Source organism: Bombus bifarius, unplaced genomic scaffold (genome assembly GCF_011952205.1).
Source record: "Bombus bifarius isolate JDL3187 unplaced genomic scaffold, Bbif_JDL3187 scf7180000007978, whole genome shotgun sequence".
Lineage (NCBI taxonomy): Eukaryota > Metazoa > Arthropoda > Insecta > Hymenoptera > Apidae > Bombus > Bombus bifarius.
In genome coordinates, this window is record NW_022884363.1 from 1,563,769 (window position 1) to 1,580,725 (window position 16,957).

At 39.2% G+C, this 16,957-nt stretch overlaps 1 protein-coding gene across 6 annotated transcripts in view; it reads right to left on the reverse strand.

The window, feature by feature from the left end:
* LOC117204395 (discoidin domain-containing receptor 2-like) overlaps positions 1 to 16,957 on the reverse strand; it is a 221,228-nt gene that overhangs the window by 18,065 nt on the left and 186,206 nt on the right. For all 6 annotated transcript variants that reach the window (XM_033441746.1, XM_033441747.1, XM_033441744.1 and 3 more), the window contains 4 exons: positions 8,802 to 8,925; positions 6,693 to 6,844; positions 5,043 to 5,356; positions 1,203 to 1,394 (listed from right to left, as the gene is read on the reverse strand). In XM_033441746.1, coding sequence (XP_033297637.1) covers positions 1,203 to 1,394; positions 5,043 to 5,356; positions 6,693 to 6,844; positions 8,802 to 8,925 — 782 coding nt within the window. The remainder of the gene's footprint in view (positions 1 to 1,202; positions 1,395 to 5,042; positions 5,357 to 6,692; positions 6,845 to 8,801; positions 8,926 to 16,957) is intronic.

The window sequence follows — 16,957 nt, forward strand, 5'->3', positions numbered from 1 at the left end:
ACGGCACGCGTAAATGGAAGCACGACTCGTCGAACGTATGCCGATTCGAACCGATGCAACGCGTGCTTTTTATCCTTCCTTTCCGACTTTCCAGGAACGTTTATCTCGTTAGAAATCACGTGACGTACGAATGTATCAGACTGCGGACGAGTTATTTCGTTTTATCGGTGGCGAAATATTTGTCAGGGAGTCGTTCGGTACGCAAATTTCCAGCTGGTTGTAGATCGATACGGTTCCCCGCACTGGACGAAGACAAAGAGTGAACGAGCTCTATCGGTCGTTTCTCTTGCAGTGGCCACCGGAAACGAACGCACGGGAAAAACACGGTGCGCCGACAGCTGTCACGAGCACCGATGATCTTCTCTGTCGTTCGCCTCTCATTTTCAGCCGATTTCTCGTATTTCGAGCACTTTCCAAACGATCCGCGGATACGTCGCGTTTCCACGCGCAACTCCAACGCCATTCGAACTGACGTGCATACGCGTGCGGGGCTAAAAAGATGAAAAAGGTTGGTCTCATTGCGCGTCTCAACTCTCTCGTTAAATGGAACACCATTTTGTCGCCAGCAATGTGTCGATAGTGCCAATAGCAATCGATACCTCATTTTAACAGCATGCTTTAGTTTGTCGTAATTAAGGAAAAAACGTTATCCGAAGTTCGCTGGATACGTTTTACTATTTCTCTTACATTAGTAGTTAAATAACGTGTTCCCGTTAGTTAAAATGGTCTGTCCAGTAGTTTTTCATATTCTAAGATATGTTGAATATTCAAAGGTCACTGTGCCTCTTGCCTTTCAAGTCAAGTTAGTTTATATTATACAGGCTGTTGCAAATTGATGGCTAAAAAATCAACGAAATAAAGCCATTCATAAAATAATTCTTTGACAGCAAATAAACTCATACGAAATTAAAGTAATCGTATATCCTAGATAAAAGTTTCTTCGGTTTTAATATCAAGCACATCGTAGAATCATACTGAAAACGAAATACTTCACAAGGCTCTTTATAATCTTTTGATATTCATCGTGTCGATACTTTATAATCCTTTGATATTCACCGTACCAATATCTTACTGACGTATAAAACTAAATAAAGATACAAGCAAATAGCATTTTTAAGACTCTAATAGCGATCTTTACAGTGTATCCTGCCCCATTCTTAATAAGTACCATTTCTCCGACGAGACATCGTAATTAATTATACCTGAGGGTCTTAGCAGTGTGCACAGTAGACGTTTCAGCGATGTGGCTCTGCAGATATTGATTCAAATCCCCGTACTCGCCATTTTCCGATACGATGCACATGGGATCGTCTTCGAGGCTGGCGCCGAGTAGCCGCGCGACATTCCGATCGGCCAGCCGTGCCAGTCTTTTTGCTTCCTGTTGAAATTCTATCCTGGAAAATACATGGGACACTCGGAAGTAATATCTTTATAGTCGGCTGCCCTACCAACCAGACGGCTATTGAATACTGGCGGATATACTGGAAATAATGTGAGCACTCTATCTGCGAGTATCGCGTCGTTGTACCCGTAAGCTCTTCCTTTTTCTCTATCTTTCTCTTTTTCGTTCTATATATTTGGAGCGACGAAAAGGGACGAGCGATGGGAAAACAACGGCAAGAATAGAAGAGGGATTGTAGCTACGTAACACGGGCCCAGGGATAACGGCTACTGTTGAGATTATCGTTTCGAGAACACTCGCAAGTTCCATGTTTAACAGAGCTTGCTGCTTGTGTTTCAGCTGTCTAATATTTAGGATCTCGATAAGGGCTATGTTTCTGAACGTAACAACGTCGGAAGCAGGCTCGGTCGTGGGACGAACAACAGCGCACGAAGATCGATTTCATGGATTCGTATGTTATTTGCGTAAGGACGCGTTGTTATTCGAGAAGCGGCTGCATTTATACGATGTCAGGCGTAAAGTTGCAGCGTTGGTTTCAACGAATTCCGCCGGTTTCCTCAGGCAGTAATTGTGGCGGCCGTTAACCGGTGGAAACTCGACGTCGGCCCGTCCCACTGGCTTTTAATTAATAAATTTCACTATTTTGGCTAATTTCAAGCGACAAAGAAGTTGCACGGTTAACGCCATGGCAGGTCAACTCGCAAACCGGAAAATGCGTCTCTCTGGGGGTCAGAGAAGAACTTTTCAGTAGTAGGGAAGCGAATCGAAACTTTCTCGTCGAGTGACGTATGCTGAATCGTAGTTTTTCGAAAATTCACACCGAATTTTTCTAATTAAAGTTTGAAACGATGAAAGACGGTGAAGAATATCTTAGAACTGTTTAGAGAAACGGAAAGTTTCAATGAAAACACGGCTTATCTTAAATGTTTCTTTTTGCTGGAAAATGAAATTGCCTGATCTTTTAAAGAAGATATAACAAATCCAATCGAAGATATCAGGCAATAGAAGACGTCACAGGTTTCTTTCTTGTCGCTTTTATCGGGAGGATTCTACCGTTTCTTGTGCTGGCGTGGATATCGGGCGGTCTGTCGCGCGAAAAAGGAATAAACCAGTACGATTGTACTTCCGGTGCCCCGTTAAGAGGCCGTTCGACAACAATACACGTTCCGCGAACGTTCCGTTGCCGAGCTCTGTAATCCCCGATCCTGTCTACCCGGATCATCCTTTCGCTGCGCCAGCGATAACGCAGCGCGTGTTCCTTGCCGGGACACGCTTTATCGTGTACCTCCGATCCTACTTCTTTGCCTTCCAATCCCTAAATCGATCGACTCTTAGCTTGTTAGTTATATACATATTTCTTCTTTCAAATTTGTTTCAAGCTCTATATATATAAATAATTTTCTATCTATATAGAAATTACAAGACATTTAATTTAAATATACATAAACAGTCAATAATTCATTACTCCATTATATTAATACACCTCAGAATTATGATATCCTTAAGATGGCTGTATATTGTTTATGCGTATTGCTTGGTGTTTCAAAAATAATTAAAATGACCCTGTTATTAATTATTCTTTTATTAGGTGATCATAAAATTCTAATAAAGGCAGATTTAATTTCTGTAGATATCTCAAAATTGAAATTCTGAAAATTAGTTCTTGGCATATATCACTGCAGTTAATAAAAATTTGATCAATTACGAATGCGTTGAATGATTATGATTAAAAATTAATATGTACCTGGCAGAGTGTATACATTACATTTCATATGCAGTATATTATTAACAAAAACTTGAATGAAATCAAAACAACACGCGTTCTACTTTTCCCTCATAAGCTTATATATTCAGAATTGTTTAATAAGAAGCTTCACAACCAGAAACTTGAAGTCACAATGTTATTTTGTGCGCATTAAAAACGTTTTAACTCGATTATTAAAAGGACGGTCGAGACAGGATCGGATTTAAACAATTTCCTCGTGGTTCGAGCAGCGTCGTCAGAGAGGTTCAGGTCAAAGGGAAACTTCTGTACTGTAAATTACCAAGCTATTGTCAATCGTAGGCAACGATCCAGACAGTTTTAGGAACCGTTAAAGGCCAAACCGTCGCGAAAAGTAGCAACGGCGTGGACAAGTTATTCGATTATGCGTCAGTCACTGACCGTTTAAACACTTTCTCTGCATTATCGCGTCGCAGCAACTTAATACACGGGCCACGTCATTATGTACGAAATCACTTTGCGCCACGTTTATCGAATTATCGTATTAACGCGGGCTCTCTAAATATAATCGATTGGGATAATTTTCTATCGGTGCCCTATATTTCACAGCAAATCTCCTCTCCCGTTTGGTTGATACGAGAGAGAGGAGACTGGGATGGATAGTAAATGAATCAGAATAACGGTGTATAATTGAGCGGGATAATTTTCTCCCGATTATGCTATACTTTCCATATTTTTGGATTGGCGTAAAATATCGGACGTTTAATAGTTCCGGCCACTGTATTTAGCGACGTAAACGAGTACTCCAATAACGTGTTGTTCGATTCATTTCTATCGGCTAATTTAATTATGGCCGTAGCTGCTATCGATTCCCGATTTTCCATGCGACGCCCTCTTCTGTTTCGCTCACAAGCGCGTGAAGAAATTACCACGGTAAATCGTAACAAAAAATACTTAGCGAACGTGGACTGAAAGGTTTATTCATTCTCGAGACGCGAACCGATAATTTGCTTTCGTACAGATACTCCTAATAATTTCCTGTTCGTTTTATAGGATTCGCTACATGGGGTGTCTGTTTCATTTCATTCCTTTCTCCTTCTCTCTCCTTTTTTTTTTTTTTTTTTGTATTCCAGAGAAAGGTAAATGCGTTCAGAGGATAGGATCGTTCGCTTGTTTGTCAATAACAGCCTCCGATACGTTGTTTTCATTCACGCGCTGTAACAACCGTTCTACGTGCGCCACACGCGACAAACTATTACTCAATTATTACTCTGCTATTGACACGACGGCAATTTATTGCGCTGCAGCTGGATACATTTCGAAGCCAATGCTTCTGCACCGGCTGTCATACCGAAATTCTCTGCCAATTTTCATACGTACAATCAATTTATACCAGAAACCCTCCTTCGATGAAAAATATCTCAATCAATTCCTACCAATTATTTTGATAATACCCGACCGAACATTCGACTGTCGTGAAATTTTGAATTTGAAATGGAACTTTCGAAAGTACTATACTATCAATTCTCTTCATCGAAACATACATATATACAATCGTTATCAATTATTTTAATAACATCTAACCAACCAATATTTCTATCGCCTAACTACTTATCACCGTATCGCAAAAGTTTAAATCTGAAGAAACCTCATGTTTTTCAAAATTATCAGCAAAACTTTCACAATGATTATACCACGAACATTCTTCGACGAAGAATATATACAATTCCTGCCAATTATTTTCACAATACCCGTGCAAATATTTGAGTTTGTACCAAGGGTCTTGATATTTCGAATATGAACAAACTGAAAATAATTCTTATCGACACTTTTGAAATTATTTGCTTAATATCGTGAAATTTCCGGATGATGCGCGGTTCGACGACTCCGCGATGCTCGATAATACAAGAACCTTACCTAAGCGCATCCAAGGAACCAGGTCTCAGGGACTTAACGATCACCAGGTCGCTGCTAGTGTTCCGGAAAACTTCGTCGTATCCAGGAAACCTGTCGACCTCGCAAATGTGAACGTCGCCGAAGTATCCGCAGCCGAGGTTTTCAACGATGTTGAGTTTCTCCCGGGGGAAGTCTAAGATGCACTCGGGCACCTCGTCTTCCTCCTCCGTAAGCATATCCTCGGGACTGTAGCTTGTCATGCTACTGGAGGCTTTCGCGCTCATTGGCGGCGGCGTGCTCGGTGTCGGAGACGGCGGTAACGGTGGCAGGGAATTCTGTAATAAAAACCAAGACGTGGTAATGCCATGGATATCAGTATCGGGTTACCTAAGAAGAGATATTTTAGAAGAAAATTCAAAGTTTCTTCTTGGTTCGCATCTACGGTATTTTCATACATTTTAATCGCATTACGAGTCTATACTCGTTAACTTAATAATGATAAATGTTAGCTCTTTTTACAATTTTATTTCTGCTGCACCTTTTGGATCATTAATGTTTCTTTTTTATTCTTGTTTTTATTTTATTTTTGTTATTATGTTGATTGAAAGTAAAGCGACATGGACATATAGAAAGTTGCAGAACCGCAAAAAGGATAGCCGTGCAATGCTATACTTAACATATAATGCTAGCTGTATGCTGTATGCTCTATATAGGAAACAAATAATATAGCAAACATTTCCAATATGGTATTGAACAAGTCTTTTCAATTCTAGAATCAGACTACAACGATGAATGTCTAATTATTCACGAATCAAACGATTAATTTTAATGAAGTTTAATCACATTGACTTCCGCATAGCTGATATAACAAAAAGCTACCATCTCACACAAATAACCGAAACAAAACTGAATGGCGAATTAGCAACACCTCGCTATAGTATTCCACTGTTAAAATCACGCGAAGGATTTGGGGCAAACGTAGTCAGTCCAAAAATAAGAGTACAAATTAAAATACTCGTTTACTACATGCACGTTATACAATCAATAATCACAGGCCCTCACGCTATCGGCCGGTGATCAGTGTATGCTTTTGTAAGACGTTTCCTTTCCCAAGTCTCACATTAGTCATGATTGATAGTTCTTTTTGGTTGCCTTGTTTTTCATCCATTAAGCTTCATTATACCCTGCGCGAATCGTTTTAGCACGCGCCGTTGGGCGCTGTACGGCGAACTTTAAGCGCCCTAATTTACAAAAAAAAAAGAAGAAAAAAGCGAGAAAGACGAAGAAAAGGGACGAAAAAATTTGGAAGAAAAAGAAAACAAGAATGAAATATAATAAATTAATCAGGACGCTAATTGCCTCTACCAAGATAAAACGTAAAATACATAACTGACCATACACGCGCGTGTGTATGTATGTGTGCTTGATGAAAACAACGAGGCGTTAGGAGGATTCATTGGACAAGCTCGCGGCAAGGCCCGCGAAAGGGAAACGATTCAAGTAGTTGCCACGATGGCGACGAAAGATCCCAGAGTCACGAACCAGTGTTTGACACAGTTTCAGGCCAAGTGGCCCGCATTAATACCCTCCCACCGTCAGCCCACAAAACTACTCCGCGACCAGGACTAATCGTCACGGATCGCATGTCTGCCGTACATTTTTGATACTCACCTTACAGATCTCCGTGCTGGCGTAATACTTTTCCGGTGGTGGCGGTATGGGCGGCGGATTAGATGGATATTCTTGAACCGGCGGAATTGGCCTGGCAAGATTGATCGCCGTGCTCAGCAACAGCGGAATAACCGGCTGCACCTCCGTGATCCCTGTCCGCCGATACCGTGAGCGGAAAGGAAAAAAGAATTTTGACAAGGTTAGAGACACGATGGCCGCCGTGCACGAAAGAAATTACCCCGGGCGCGTTTCAAACCTCCCCCCCCCCCATCCCGCGTCCTGCCCCTGCTCCCGCTTCATGTTCCTCGAAACTTTCAAACGAGCACTTCCTCTCGTTTTATATTTTTCCTCTTTCGTTTCTTTTTTAGGGGAGTTCTCTCTCGGTCATTTTCTTTTACCGAGCACTATCTTTCTTCTGTTACACGTTCGTTTTATTATGATATAAGAATGTTTTATCCTCTGTGTTCTCTTTGAGATGCTTTATGATAGTTTTTATGTATCCCCTTGTGCTTTGAATGATGGCTTCAAATGAGAGGGAAATATGTGATTTTGCAGTGAAATCGCGACTAGCAGACGAGTTTAACTCGATGCATTATATAAGGTTATTCGTTATATATCGCAGTTTGCGTGATTAATTGATAGCGAACTAAAAGTTAGGATTAACTGAGCGAAATTTATTTTTAATTCTACTGGTTCGAGTGTACTCGGGGTAATTTTACACCGTTCTGAGAAACAGTACCGTCGGCAAGGTAGCAGAAAACGAAATAATTGGTCAACTATTCGAGCAATGCAGGCACGATGTGGCAAAAAACAGTGGTTTGAAACAGTATTCGTTGTTAAGTTGAATTCTTTTCCTTGAGCTTTATGAAGCTTTATACGAGAATTAATCATTGTGGAATTTCATTTGACTTTTAAACATTTGAAAATAAGCGAGAAAGGAATGCATGGATATATGAAAATTTTGTAGCTGCGAATAAAGATTAAAACGAATTAAAGGGTCCTGGTAAATGACGAGGCTCGTATATGATTTGTGCTCGTGCAAGCCTCGTCTTTAAGTACTATGAACTCTGTAATAATCCATCGATCATTAACCCGCAATTTAATTCGGACGTTGTGTGCATGCATATCGTGGTAGGTGTTGCGTTTATCATCACGACCAATGGCTATAGCCCACCGTCGATTTTATGTAATTTTAGTCAAACGCAAACTCGATAATGCACCGCAACGTGGAGCCACTCATTTCGAGTTTTCCCCGCTGTTAAATTGCACCGCGCACTAACAAATATCGAAGGGATGAAACGTTAGCAAGACCACCGCGGAACTACCATAAAATCGCTTACTTTTAGCAGACAAAAACTTTGAACTCGATGCATTAAATTACGAGGTACTCTGCTTCTATTAACCATTATTTAATGTAGCGACTATGGAACTCAAAAACTTTCCTACGTAAATCAATAGCGACTGAATTGAAATCAAAAATAGAAGAATTCAACAAGTTTGTTAATTATTTGTTTAAAATATCCAAAAATTTTCAAAACTAAAAATTCTTTCAATGGTTCTCATGTACCACACGATTGATACGTTGAAATATTTTTTTATTAAAAAAATCATATCCATCGTACACGTTAATATATTAAAAAATAATATCCATAAATTTTTAGAACAACTAGGATATTAAAACCATGGAACAGAATCCACTACACTTCGTTAATGCTTTATATTAGCTTTCCACATTGCAGTCTCACAGCTAAATTAATTTTAACCCAATCTCGCGCACCTGTACATTTGCTGGAACTACCAGCGAAACCATTGCCTTCCTCGCAAACATATTACACCGAGCCGATCAAAGGGTTAAACGCGTGTTGGCTCCAACTCTCTACTTTGGCTTATTACGAAAATTTCGAGTTTTGCCGTATCAAATGGTTCCTGGGGGCGGGGCTCCGTGTTAGCGGTTAATAATTCTGGACAACGGGTTACGCGGGGCACGTTGATAATCGTGAAATTCAGAGTAGCGGGGTTCTCTGTTCGAATTAATTTAAATCGGCCTAACCGTGCATGCACGCGTAGAATTCGAAAGGCTTAAGTGTCGCACTTAACGTCGCTACCAACCGCTGTAATCCGTGATAGTTTTGTGTAGTTGCGGTGTCGTCATGGTGCAGGCGGCCGGGTGGTACTGCGCCGGAAGCGGAGGGCAAATTGGTCCCTTGTCCTCACCCTCCTCCTGCACGGAGACCTGCGGCCGAATATTGAGCGTTCCTGTTAATGTACCTGACATTTATGCACACGTCGCGCGTGTATACCACGCGAGTAAAAGCGATACGCCACCGGAAACTTTCCGTCACTTCATGCCACCACTTCTGTCTCGCCCCAGCGCACCCACCCCGTCCACGAGCATTCCGAATATTCATGGCCCATCGAGGCATGCTTTTTGTTTTATGAATATCCGAGGAAAGATCAACCGATCACCCGTGTATTTCATGATAATTATACGCTGATAATTATTAACGTTCCCTTATTCTGAATTTTTATTTATATATTACAATTATTACCTTTATAGGAATTTCATTTGTTGGCGGTTGTTGGTTATTTAAATCGTTCAAAGGTATTCGTTATTGTTGGTTACACAAAATATTTCCACATCTACATATACACTTATGGTAATGATCAGAAATTATCCACGATACTCTGTGTATATTTATGACTAACATATTAAGGTATGAACAATTGATATATAAATGGAGTATAGTTCGACGATTACGCGAATCGATACGTGCGCGAAATGTTAACAGTTATTCAAGTGGTCGAATAAAATAAGACCACCGAAAATCAAGTTGTCCGAGGCATGAGCAAAATTTGCATGAATTTTTTCTCCACCAGTTTTACATTCTCATTGCATATTTACACACCAAACTGATACTTTCATGTTATAATATACCCGATGCATAATTCATTTGGAGCGCGGCACTGCTTCTTTACTCGTTTTTTCTCACGCCTTTTATATTCTATCACCTGCATCACTTTTTCAACAACACCTGCCTGCTTCTTTAACGAATACTCAATTACGGATTATGCAATCTTTTTAAAGCGGGATCAATAATCACTCGCTCGATTCCAGGTTTTCCAAATATCGTTCGCGTTGCGAATTTAAGACAAAAGATAGAAGAGAGATTCGGCCGTCAAAATTCAATTCCGGGCGACGCGGCGCTGGTTTTATCATGAAAAGCATATCAGCCGTCGTCACGATCGAAAGAACCACAGAACCGCGGCATAGCGTAGCGTGGCTAATAATTTCACACGACGTAATTATCGACACAATGCATCGATACGCATTCAACGGTCCACGTAATTCTCCTGAATAAAATTTAACCGTATCATCGGGTAATTATCAGTCTCGGCACTCCCTGGCAGAGGAAATCGGATCAGAGGATCGTTCAGATCGCTTCGTTCGTTCATAATCAACCTCTCTTTTCAATCAATAATTTGTTAAAGTAAGAAACTTCCAAAAACAAACTACAAATAAAAAACGAAAATATAGACGAAAGATGAAAAAAGAGAATGTCAGTTCTAAAATAATACACCTGAATCTCTTAGAAGCGAAAAGCTCAACTCTCTGTTTTCAGCACTGCTTGTATTTTTTTATTAATTAACAAGCCTCGTTACGACGGCGTGTATTTTCGTCGCGAAGGAACACAGTCCGATATAGTTTCCTTATCGAGCGTCCCCGTTCCTCGACAGTCTCCGCGTGTTATCGTAGGCTCGTACGACGAGGAAAGAACTCGTCAACGCGGGGCTGGATCGACGGTGCCACTCCAGGAAATTAACGCTTTCATTGTATAACAAACAATCCTTCGCCAGAAGCGTCGTGTCCCGAGCTCCTTCCTTCTACACCGGAGAACCGATAAGGGGGATCATGTCGAGCACCGTTCTCCGGAGAGTCGCGATATAATATCCATTGATTTTTGCTTTGCTTGCCTCCGCTTGAACGTCACGGAGACGACCCGACGAGAAGGGCACCGCAACCTAAGGAGGGGTGTTAATTTCCGTTTAGGAAGCGTTAGGGTGCCAGACTTGGCGAGATGCTCCGCGCAACCACCGTTAAGATAAGATAACCACTTAGCCATCGAGATTCTGCTCGAATCTCTTTGCTGTGATTCCCTTCCACTTCCTCCTCTTCCTTTCTCGCTCCACCTTCTTTCCTTTCTTCCTTGTCGTTTCTTTCTACTGATCACCCTCTACTTCTGATCGCCCCTTTTCTTGCACGTTGCTCGTCTTCGCGTCATCCAGATCCTCTTAACGGCTCTCTTTAGCCCGCCAGGGCTATCTAAAGTCTTGTCCCTGTTTCCCTCAATCCTTATGACCTGACATTCGAAGGTATTTCAAGACATTCGAAGCAACGTCGATTGGTAGTCGTACCCAGTGCTGACTCGATCCAGTGAGATTCATCACTCGATGCGTTCAGGTTTCTCTTGGAGTATCAGTGATTTCATGGAGCAGGGGAAATGGTATGAAAGTACACGTGCCACGATCCTTTGTCGAACGAGTCGTTATAGAGGCTACGGAGGGTTCGACGTTAATTTCGATCGTGGTTGCTTGTTTGCTCGACGATACTCGGCTATCCATCGTTGAAAACCGGGGGTACACGCAGGTAATTGGCAACGTGGAAATCTTCGGGGGCGTGCGAACGAGTCCCTCGATGATCGGCAGCTGCGTATGATTTGATACAACGGAACGTCGGAAAAATTAATTACGGGAAAACCAATCAGCGCGTGGCATTTTCGACTGATCTTCGGTTAAGCGAAAAATAATCGATCCCGGCCGTCGTGCGTTAATTGAAAATAGTAATTACACAATAAACACCGTCGAGAGGGAAAGAATCACTCGCAGAGAGTTCCATGTTTCTGCTTTGATTCACGACCGGTGACTTGTTTCAAAAGCCCGTCGAATCGTTCGGTTTTTCCTTTAATTTAAATAGAGAAGTTTTCGTTGTTAGAATAATTCATCGGATTCGTTTTCTCTGTTATAGAATTAATAACGGAGCCGTTTATGGAATTATTGAATATAATGGCATTATTAAAATATTGTCGTTTTACAAAGATATTTATGAATTTTATTGAAGTATCTAAAGAGCGGTTGAAAAAAAGAGATCACCGGAAAAACGATTTCAGTTATTGAGAGGAATCGTTCACACAGAAACACGCGTGTAATTCCAAATATTTATGCACGTGGAACGGTTCAAATAACATTACTGAAAGCTCTTTTCGTCGTTTTAAATCCACTTATAACACTGAATAATGTAATTCCCCGATGCACAATGCTGAAAATTAACAACACACGCCGAACGTTAAAAACAATATATTGTCCTTATCCTTTATTATTCATACGAAACGTTATTATAACCCAGGCATATTTCATTAACAAGAACATGCAAATTAATGCGCAGGAAAAGATAAATACACGAAAATGTATTGTAAATCGGAATAAAATTACAAATGTTACAAAGACGCTTTTCATTGTGGTACTTACATTTTAAATTACATAATATATTTACATCCTATTTCTATTAATTCCGTTATAATTCCCGAATTTTAGTAAATTTCTTTTTAGGAACAAGCAAATAAGCTTTTAAAATCACATACGCTAAGATAAAATCCAAACATTTCAATTATTTCGTGCCTTTTTTTAAATTTAGAAGACGTCCCAATAAAGAAAAGTGAATACTTAATGGGAAAAACACGATTAAATCCAAAACGATTTAAAGAATGTAACAAAGCTAAACAATCCAAATGAAGGGAAAAGGGCAGTTTATCAATACATACGACGATCATCATCGTATTGTCGTCTTCCAAAATATCGACTATTTCCCTTAAATCAGGCTGTACGTCGTGGACAGAACGATAATACGTTCCCTTCCGGTCGTACAGTGTTTGCCGTGGTTGCGAGTATATCAATTGACCGCACAAAAGGACCCTTTCGATTGATACATCCCTGAACCTTTTCGTGGACGTGGATACGTTCGATTGACCCAAAGACGCTTTTATTGGAAAATATCGTGCCCGATACGTTGCTGAAACGCCTTCCGTTATGGATACGCCCTCGGCGTTTCACGATATAACTCGATGAAATAAACGACGACCGATACCCATCATATAACTAGCTTCTGGTTATAACCAACGAAAATGCTCCAACGAACTTATTATCGTGACGTATTTGTTCATAAACATAGAGAACGTTTCTCTCCATAACCAACATCGTATTGAGTTTATTACGAAAATAAAAAAGAAAACATTCAATAATCTACGATTCCTATCGTGAGATTGAAGTTACCTTTCTAATCCTAAATTGAAAATCATTGAAGAAATTCGGAAACTGTTTACGAGCATATATCTCGCGAATATGTAAATGTTATGAATAATAATTTTCCGATTAATAATATCAGTAAATTGACAACTTACAGATTATAATATATAAATTGTATTATAGCGCTTCTCCTTTATAATTTTCCAATTCAACATCGAATGGGATACTTTGATCATAAAATTTGATTTGTAACCAAACCAATTACTAATATACAAGAAAATTTGTTAGCACCAGTAACTTGTGACCCGTGACTTGCAAACTTTCACGAATAATATTATTTTAATTGCGTAAGAGAATCTTGATTTCCGATAGAAACATAGGCGGGAGCGTGTTATGTAAATTACAAAACCAATTTGAAAAGTAATTGCAGATGGTGCGATGTTCTTCAGCTCGAGAGGGAATACAAGAAACGAACTAAATTATACCAGCTCTGGTAAAGGTTTAAAAAATTCCTTGTAGATTTTCGTTGCTGGTTGCGCGCGCTGTAAAAAGCAGCGAAGGTAAAAGGGAAACAGGAGCTCGAAATTGGGAGGGAAATATTCGAAATGAAGAGAACTTTACAATGGTCGAATTACCAAGACTCTACAGGATGTTTATCTTTTTTATCGCGATCAAAGAGTAATATTGCACGGTGAAATAATTGCATCACATCAAGAGCAATCTCGTGTTGGCGAATGCGATAAATATGGCGCAATATAATTAGCTACGGATAAACGTAATAAAAACGTGAATCGAAATACCGAGCCCGGTGCTACTTGATGAAATCCCAGACGCCCAAAGGTAGATTCCACGAACAAAACGATCTTCCATTAATTAGCGACGGAGTGCTTTTTGCCATTTTCATTACCATGGCTGCATTTTCGCCCCCGTACCGACGAAAGCTGCACAACCTGTCGGATATCTGCACATTTTCCGCCTCCATTCGACATCCTCCTCCTGCGAGACTGTCATTTATCCTCTCACCAATTTCCAGTCCTTTTTCGAAGAATTCAGTTGCATTCGAACCACAATTTAGTTATAGCAGTTGAATTCTATTATTTTTTGATTTGAGTTTCTGTGTACGCTTGAATCGAGGGAACCACGATTATAAATTCAAATGATCGAACGTTCGATGTTATCGTTTAATTTCATGCTCGCGAGCGTACGGAGGATTGTATAATAAGCCACGTATTTAGTCATGTTTGTATAATAGTTTAATAATATTCATTGTTTGATAATGTGTTCTAGAAGATCCATTGAAACGTAATTTGAATGAGCAATTTGTATGTTGCCTTCATTTTTTGTTTATTCGTATGCGTGTATATTCAATTTCGAGAAGATTGTATTTGAGATCTACTGCAGAAAACATGATACGTAACATTTTCCATCTTTTCCCGTGGAAACTATTTTTAAATTCAATACGACGTCTATCAATGCTATTTCCTCTTTTCATTTAGTTTCAAAATCAAAAATATTTCAAATGCTTTTACTGTCATAAGATTAATTATATCTTGATCTTTTTGAAATCTTGAAAGGTATGAATTAATATATCTTTTCTTGGATCTGATAGATTTCTCCTTTCTTCACCTGTCATACTAAATTAATCAAGTTCGTCGCTTGATATCAAAATCAGAAGATCAAAAAAATGTTGACGTTGTATCATTTCCTATATTTTTCTCCGCTCTATTTTTATTCCTGTAACTATCGGAAGTCAATGATCCGATTCTTTGTTCTTCGTAATTTATAGAAACAAAAATTGTGAAAACGTGAAAATTTAAATTCGTATAATTTCGCCTGTTAACGCTTAGTTTTGTGTTTCTTTCCAACAATAATGAGAGAAAGATTGGCATACAAAATGGGGCAAATAATAAACACACAAAAAAGACAGGCAAATATAATATTTATTTCGAATCAAATTTTCGTTGCAGATTGTTGTAAAATATGTTTCGCGTGTCTGTCTTCCACTGTAACACAAATATTAAATGTCTAATCACGTACACTAAAAAAAAGCACCTCACGTCATTCGTCGTTGTAAATCAAATAAATTATCCGAGTTTTAACGAAGATTGATACACAGGTCTGCACGAACATGACATTTTTTCTACCTTTATGAGCACCACCTCCAAATTCTTCGATCCATCTTTCTGGCCATTCTACACGGTAAATCAACATGTTGTCCAGAGGAAACTCGAAAAATAGGACGATGAATCTAGCACATTATTCATTTTTCATTTCTTCCATTTTACAACGTCACTTATCCACAGTTTTTTCAAAATGAAAATTCTGCCACTTGTTACCACTCTCCTATAAATTCGGTATCCCTTTCTTTTTTTTACCTGCATCTAATTAGTTAATTGATTAGTTAGTAAATTAGAAGTCAGTTAATTCCAAATCGATTCCACGTATATCAACATTAATTCACTTTATTCCTAGGACATTTTACCAAATATTTCTAAGGCGATAGAAGCCCAAATCGAATTCGTTTCAAGCCTTTGAATTCTACGTAACATTTAATAATTCCAAACTTTAGTCAGATAGCTCATGTAAATCAACTTGACTAAAAAGATACCAAAATAATAAAACCAGCAGAAACGATAACCAGAAAAGAGGGAACGAAAATAATGGACGTTAAGAAAGTAGCAGAATCTGTTTGACTTTCATCAAGAAGATGGTCCAGCCTGTGGCCAGATTGTCTCCTAATGCTTAACCAGGAAACTACTGGCAGTGACAATCGGGATACACGCGTACGTCAAATTTGCGGGGAGGATTACAGTATACGAGAATCAGGGAGTTTGTTGCTTTAAATTAAAATAATCTGTTTTCGCTCGGCCGCCCCTCGTATCGCGACGAACCCCACAGCTAAAGTCGGTAATCGCATTACCTCACTTTTGAACGCCTCCCACCCAAGCCTGCAACTCGCTCACCCTCTCATTTTACGATCCCTGCTGCCACCAACGCCACCACGCCTCTGGCATACTCTATACCGAATCGGAATAAAAGCGCGTTTACTAACGTGCGTCACGGATCGGGCCGTTCCAGGATAATAAATTCCATGAAATTTAATGAAATCACGCGTGCCTTTCGCAGCTGGTTACTAGGCCCAGCCTTCGTTCCAATGCCAGTCTAACCCAAAACGAAAGTGACAAAATTTGTCCCATTATACCAACGAGGAAGAAATTCCTGCTGTTCCTTTGAAGGGGATGAAATTTACTGGGTAATTAACGGAGTTGTCAAGTGACATTTGTTGATGATGCCATTAAATCACATGATGTTTGCGTAAATTTATATTTTTTTTATCAATATGAAAAAGTGGAACCAGGTAGAGATTTATATTTTATTAAATTGTAGATATTTCGAACCGTTAAAGTTTATAATGTTACGAGGATTGCGGTTTTTCTACGTTTATGAGAATTTTGGAAGTGCAGAAATGCTCAAAGTATAGTACTGTTTACAATACATGGCGCGGAAAATAATTTACGTAACTTCTGTAATTTACGTAACTCGTACTGTATGATATATCATGAACCATGGTGTGTTTGTTATTATTCGGATAATTCTTTGAATACTACGTATATCTATGCACGTTACGTTGAATTTTATAAATATTTACATATTAAAATTTTCCATAAATGGTTTACATCACGTGGCAATGATAATTATTTATATAAAAGTTTAAATATGTATGTGTGTTTAAATATGTTTAAATATGTATAAAGTTTAAATATATCTAAGTTTAAATATGAGTTCGAAACACAAAAGGGTATGTAGTCATCCAAGTTTTTGGATGGACGCCCTCAAATCTTTTCTTGAAATTTTTACAAAGTTTACCCGAGTTTACCTAAATTAATAGAGAGAAAATGTATAAATGCAGGGATAAATGTCATGGTAGAAGAAATATGCGAGTTAGTCTTTAGCAAGTTCTGTACGAC